Source organism: Varanus komodoensis, unplaced genomic scaffold (assembly GCF_004798865.1).
Source record: "Varanus komodoensis strain SLA01 unplaced genomic scaffold, ASM479886v1 scaffold115, whole genome shotgun sequence".
Classification (NCBI taxonomy): Eukaryota; Metazoa; Chordata; class Lepidosauria; order Squamata; family Varanidae; genus Varanus; species Varanus komodoensis.
The window spans coordinates 64,417-70,416 of record NW_025335330.1 but is presented as its reverse complement, the minus strand read 5'-3'; the positions used below and the strand labels follow the sequence as shown (position 1 = coordinate 70,416).

General features: G+C 67.2%; 1 protein-coding gene across 2 annotated transcripts in view; it reads left to right on the top strand.

Moving 5' to 3' along the window:
• FGF12 (fibroblast growth factor 12) overlaps window positions 1-6,000 on the top strand; it is a 96,822-nt gene that overhangs the window by 50,063 nt on the left and 40,759 nt on the right. For both annotated transcript variants that reach the window (XM_044421122.1, XM_044421121.1), the window contains exon 2: window positions 5,322-5,432. In XM_044421122.1, coding sequence (XP_044277057.1) covers window positions 5,322-5,432 — 111 coding nt within the window. The remainder of the gene's footprint in view (window positions 1-5,321; window positions 5,433-6,000) is intronic.

The following is a 6,000-nucleotide window of genomic DNA, read 5'->3' as shown; positions in this document are numbered from 1 at the left end:
GCGGGAGGCTGAGCAGGAGCTTCGTTGCGGGCTCGAGAACGGCTCCCGGGGCTCGGCACCCACGGGGGGCATCCAGGCTGCGGGTGCCCGCGAAGGGCCCCAGCTGCATGGCGAGGCTCTTTGGGGGGTGGGGGGTTCGCAAGTACAGCTGCGAAAGCACCGTGACCCAGAGGGGGGCTTCAGGGGAGGGGAGCACATCAGAGGGAAGGCCCTGCAGTGGTGGTGGGGGGGTCCTCTGCATTTTCAGTGGCTCCGCAGAGGCCCAAGCCTGGTGCACATGAGGCAGAGTGTAGAGAGTCCGGCAGTAGATGAGGTGATTGCACATTGTGTCATGCTGGCTGGGGAGGATGGAACTGGAGTGCATCGCACCCGGAGGGTCCCAGGTCAGGGGAGGCCTGCCTTCTGTGCCCAGCCTGGCCGTTGTGCCGCCCGAAGGGATGCAGTTCGCAAGACGGCCCGGGGCTGCCCGGCAGGGGAACGCCCCGGACTCCTCCCGGCCAGCGCCTCAGCTCGGGCAGCCTCGCCCGAGACGAAGGGAGCTGCCAGGCCCCTGATGCCAGGCAGAGGGGTGGATCAGCCCCCACGTCCTCCGGCCGAGAGGGAGCTGGGAGGGGTCTTATTCGCCCACCACCCCAAAAGTGGCCCTCCGCCGACTCGAGGAACAGGCCGTCTCCTCTCCCCGGAAGGCTTCCCGTGCCGCGGGCGGCCTCTCCTGGACCCGCTCCGGCCTCGCCCGCGTTCCGCATGAAGAGCCGCTGAATTAGGACGCCTGGGCGGAGGGGGCTGCTTTGCATCTGTTTTCTCAGCTGCGCCGCTTCCGTTTGTCGCTCTGGGAGCAAAGACCCTGCCCGTGGCTGCCAGCCGTCTCCACCCCAAGCCCCTCGGCACCCTCGATCTCACAGACGTCTCCCGCGCTCGCCCCGTCTCGTTGCTGCAGCCTTCCGGGACAGAAACAGGAATTCTGTGCTGGATAAGCAAGATCTGCACTTGATGTTGCAGCTGTGCGACGTTCCCGCCGCTCTGGCTAGAGGGGCGCCTGGGAAGCTGCCCCCCCGGCCCATGCGGTGGGGATTGGGACCAGGCAGCCCTGCGTGCCTGGGGGCTGAAGGCGAGGGTCCGGCAGCTGCTTACCCTGCCCGTCCTCCTCCTCTGCTCTGCTCTGCAGAGGTGGCTGCCTGGGCACCGCTGCTTCGGGCACATGCCCAGTGGCACTTTCCTGGCCATGCGCAGACTGCTCAGGCGTGACTCGGAGGTGTTGCCAGCGGTTCTGCCGTGGCCCGCTCGGCAGCACTGGGGTGCTTCTCCCCCCTTGCTTGGCCTGTCTCCGTGGCCGGCCGGAGGTGTCAGGCTGGGGAGCTGATGGCGGTGTCCGTGCCATCGGGGAGCCCTGGCCGCCTTCACCGCACCAGGCTGCGGTTCCAGCGGGGGGGAGAAGTCGCTAGAGAGATGCTGAGATGAGCCCCGGGATGGCACGGCCCATTCGGACGGGTTGCAGTCCCCTGCGGGAGGGGAAGCTTCCGGGGAGCCGGAGTGGCCCCCAGACTTGGCAGAATGGAGGGGGGACCCCTCCTCAAAGGCATGGGTCTGTCCAGCAGGGCTGCGGGGCAGAGAGGGGGATCACGGTCGTTGCAGCTCAGGCTCACTGCGCCGCTTGTCCAGGCCTCTGAACTCTGCCTGGGGTTCAGTGGGTGGGTGGGAGCTCCCCTTGAATCAGGGGGCTCCCCGCTTCGGAGAGGAAGGCAGGGCTCCCGAACAGCCTTCTTGCCGTTATCGTTGTTACTGTTACTTCATCTCTGTACCGCCCGAGCCGAAGCTCTCTGAGGGTTTACAGCAAAGCATAAAAGCAACAGAGTAGAGGAAAACCTTACCAAGAACCAACCCTTGATTTAGAATAGCATCAAAAGCATGTTAAAAAGGCAAGAGAAAGACCCAGCCAAGAACACCAGAAAGCTTGCGGTGCTGTGCGCATTCAGGCAGAAGACGTCCCCAGCGTCTCCTGGCAGGTGTGCCCCATGGGAAGCGGGGGGCAACCTGTGGCGCCCCCACTCCTGGCGTGCAAGGAGGTTGCCTCGTTCCGACGATGTGGTCCCCATGTCCTTCCGGCTCAGTGATGGCTCGATTGTGCCTGGCGGCTGCAGTCGGCAGAGCTGAGGGGCGGATCAGTGCCACCGGCCACGAGGAGGCAGAGGTGGTGGTGGGCGGGGTGGGGGGCAAAGCAGGAGGGCTCGCTGGGCACCGAGGGAGCAGGTGAAGGGAGGCTTGTGTCACCTGGAGCAGCCCCGGCCACCCAGCCCCACTCTGGGCCAGCACCGTCCCCCCAGCCTTCCCTTAGGGGTGTCTCTTGCTTGGTGGGCCTTCCCCGCAGGCCTCCCATGAAAAGCGTGAGCAGCCTGCGTGCGCGTGCAGGGGGCAGAAAGCTTGGCCTTGGTCAACACTGGCACGCTGGAGAGTTTTAACAGCAAGGACTAGGAGCTTGGCATCGATGCAAAATACGGCCCGGAGTTGGCCAGCGTGTTCTGTTAAGGGAGAGGGTCACTCACGCCTCTGCTGTGGACATCAGGGCCCCCTGCTCTGTGGGGCAGGAGCGCGAGCTGCAAAGTAGCCCCCTCCCCCCACAGAGAAGCATGTTCCAGAAATCCAGAAAACGTTGCCCAGACCCACCCCTGCCGCACTCGTGTTGCATGGCCATTCCTGCTGCCAGGTGCTGACCTGGAGCACGGCAGGTGCCGTTCCAGGGTCCCCGGTTTCAGCCTCAGGTAGAAGGTGAGCGGGGAGCTCCTGGGCAGATCGTGCGCCGTCCCTCCGAGCAGACCAGGGCTCCGAATCCCTCTGGGGCTGCAGCTGGTGGCGAGGGAGGCGGCTTCCAGGCACCCCTGGGGGGTCTGGCGAAGCCCTTCTGGGGAGGAGCCCTTCTCGGGGCCTGATCCAAGAAACGCAGGAGGCGTGTGGGGGCGGGTGCAGTGCAGGCTTGGCTGCCCCCTGGATGTGGGTCCCGTGCAGAGGGCTGCAGCCTTCGCGCGCTGCTCTGCTGTGGCTCGGCGGCAGTGGGAGGAGCAGCGGCCGCAGAGCTGGGGCGTTGCGCGGGGCTTCGGCGTGGGCGCCTCCAGAGCAGCCATCTTGCCTGGTGCGAAGCGGATCCACGCAGCCTCGCGCTCTGCATCTGTTCCACGGGCCTGCGACGCCTGGCACTTGCCGGCTACGAGGCCGGCACGATTTGCAGGCGCTGATGCAGCAGGGGCCCTCCGGCGAGGCCCCCCGGCGGATGCGGGGGCGGCGGCAGGGAGCCGTCAGATGAGGCAGGGTGCTTCAGATGGGGCCGGCGGCGATGCTCCCTGGCTGGAGGACCCCGCAGAGGCTTGGCCCCGCGACTCGGCCCGTGCCATCTCGGTCGGTTCCTCCTCCACCCTGGGGGCCTCGTGTGTGGAAGAGGCAGCGGTGCAGGAAGGGCGGCGCACGCTCTGCTCTGCTCCGCTTCGGGTGCTGCCCAGAGCAGGGGAAGGCCCCGCAGGGCACGGTGGGTCCCGCCAGGCGCCACAGGCTCCGCACCGGCCCTTGTTCCTCGCTCCCTTGGCCCTCGGCACACACGGCTCGCCCGGCGCTCGTGGTGGGAGCTGGCCAGGCGGAGGCCCAGTCGGTCCATCTTGGCTGGGCTCTGGGCCGGCTCGGCCGCAGCGGGGGACGTGTGGGGCTCCGTTCGGGTCGGCCCCTGGCTGCAGCCGTCGTCAGGCCTGCTTGTTCCAGCTTCCACTTGTTGATGGAACTGGATGTTTTAATCGGGTCTGTAGAATGGTTTCTGCGTGCACACGTGCACATGCACTTCTGTGCATTCGAGCAAGTCCCGCCTCTGGAAGGGTGTTGGGTTTCTTTTAATGGTCTGCGGGTTTGGGGAATCTGTGGGACTCTGGAAAGTTGTGCTGTGGGTCTCACAGAAAGAAATAGGGTTAATGCGAACCCACTGCCACCCTTCGCTCCAGCCTTGCGGCTGCCGCGCCTGGGCAGGGGAGCCTCGGAGGAGAGTCGGGGGCTTGAACCCACCCCATTCCGTATGGGGTGCTCTATCCGTCGGCCTGCCTTCCTCAGCCAGGCTCTGACTGCAGGGTTTGGACTACCAAGGCCATGATCCCACAGCCGGTTGTAGGCAAACACATCCCCAAATCCGCGCATTGGTATGGCTCCGCGCCGGGACAGCAGCTCACGGGTCTCCACTGCCCACTCAGGATGATGCCCCCCCCCCCAAAAGACCTTGCATTCCATCCAGGGCAGCGGATCTCCCGTTGCAGCTAAGCTGTGGGGGGGGGGGCAGGGGCTTCGGATGGGGAGTCCAGGGGCTTGGAGCAGGGCCGGGCCCCCTCCCCGGGAGCCCTGTGCAGCCACGCCCACACTGGCTTTGGAGCGACGGGGGCAGAGGCTTCCGCCCACCCCCCCTGCAGGCCCTGGATGGGAGGGACCCACACACGGCGTGGGAGGGGAAGGTCGGCCTCAAGTGCTCAGCCAGGCAACCTCTTAGTCACTCCTCAGCTAAATAAGCTCAAATCGGCATGGAAAAATTATGCAAAGCGCATCTTCGCTGTTTTCCTCACGTGCGCTCACGGCCTGGCCTGGCTTTCGGGGAGGGCGGTGCGCCCGATCTCCCTGGGGCGCGTGTCCTCCGTGCCGGAGAGGCAGCCACGGAGGAGCTGCCGTCAGCAGGGCTGTTCCCTCGCGCCACCCATGTCCCCCTGCGTGCCGCCCTGGGCACCTGTGGGCACAGACAGGTCTGCAGCTCCCGGCATGTGCCGGCTCGCAGGATGCTTGGGGTGTGCCGGGTCCAGCGGTGGTGAGGAGCCTGAGCTGTGAGCCAGAAGGTTCGCGGTTCCGATACTCCCGCGGCCCCAGGCGCTTGCCTCCCCACGCGGGGTCTCTCTGAGGGGCTGCGGCGAGAGGGCGGGGGCAACCCTCTCTTGCGCGTGTCCGGAGCAAGCCCAGAGCGTGCGCGAAGGCGCCGAGGTCCTGGGCCCGACCCACCAGCGCCCGTTCCGCCTGGAAGCGCCGGTCCCAGCCTAGTGCCCGGTGGGGGCAGAGCTCCATCCCGCCGGCACCGGGGCGGGTGGGTGCCGCCCCCCTTCGCCCTTCGCGCACTCCCTGTCCCCCGATGGGGAGCCACTCACTGCCGGGGGGGGGATCGGGGCTGGTCGGGCAGGAGGAGCAGCTCCTGCTGAGCCCCCCGCCGGCGGGAGAGGCTGCCCTGCCCAGCCCCGTGCTGGCTGGATGTCGGAGGGCGGGGGCCCGGGCCTCTGGCGGCCACAGCACCGGTTCCATGCGCCTCTCTCCTTTGCTTGCAGAGCCCCAGCTGAAAGGAATCGTGACCCGGCTGTTCAGCCAGCAGGAGTTCTTCCTGCAGATGCACCCGGATGGGACGATCGATGGGACCAAGGACGAGAACAGCGACTACAGTGAGTCCCCCTTCTTCTGCCCCCCGCTTCTCATCTCGCCCCTCGCTTTGTGGGAGAAGGGGCTGAACTGCAGCCGGGGCAGCTGCTCGCACGCCCAGGCCTGGCTCTCCCGCCAGAGCCTCCGCGTTAGATAAGTCCCGTCTGCTCCTCCTCCTCACATTCCCTCCGAACTCTCGCTTAGCAAGGAGGCCTGTTGAGCTCTTGGGGTGGGGGAGCGATGCTGGCGGCTGGCCAGGAGGGCGAGCCGCAGGGGCGGGGGCAGTCTGGAGGGCAGGCAGGGGGAGGACTCCTGGGGGTGTGCGGAGAGCACCCCTTGCCTGGCCAGCGCTGACCAAGAAGCCCAGCCCCGGAAGCACGGCTGCCCCAGCAAGGCAGGGGAGGGCCGCATGCCCCCCCGCGTTGCCCCTCGGGGCAAGTGTTGCGGGGGGTCTCACAGTCTCCCTGGCCGCCCGGGCGGGAGAGCAGGCAGGCACGCGAGTAGAATCGGCCCCGCGTTGCTGCTCGCAGCGGTCCCTTTCCCAGAAGGGCCTCCAGCACCGCTCCAGACCAGACCAGCTCGGCTCTTGCC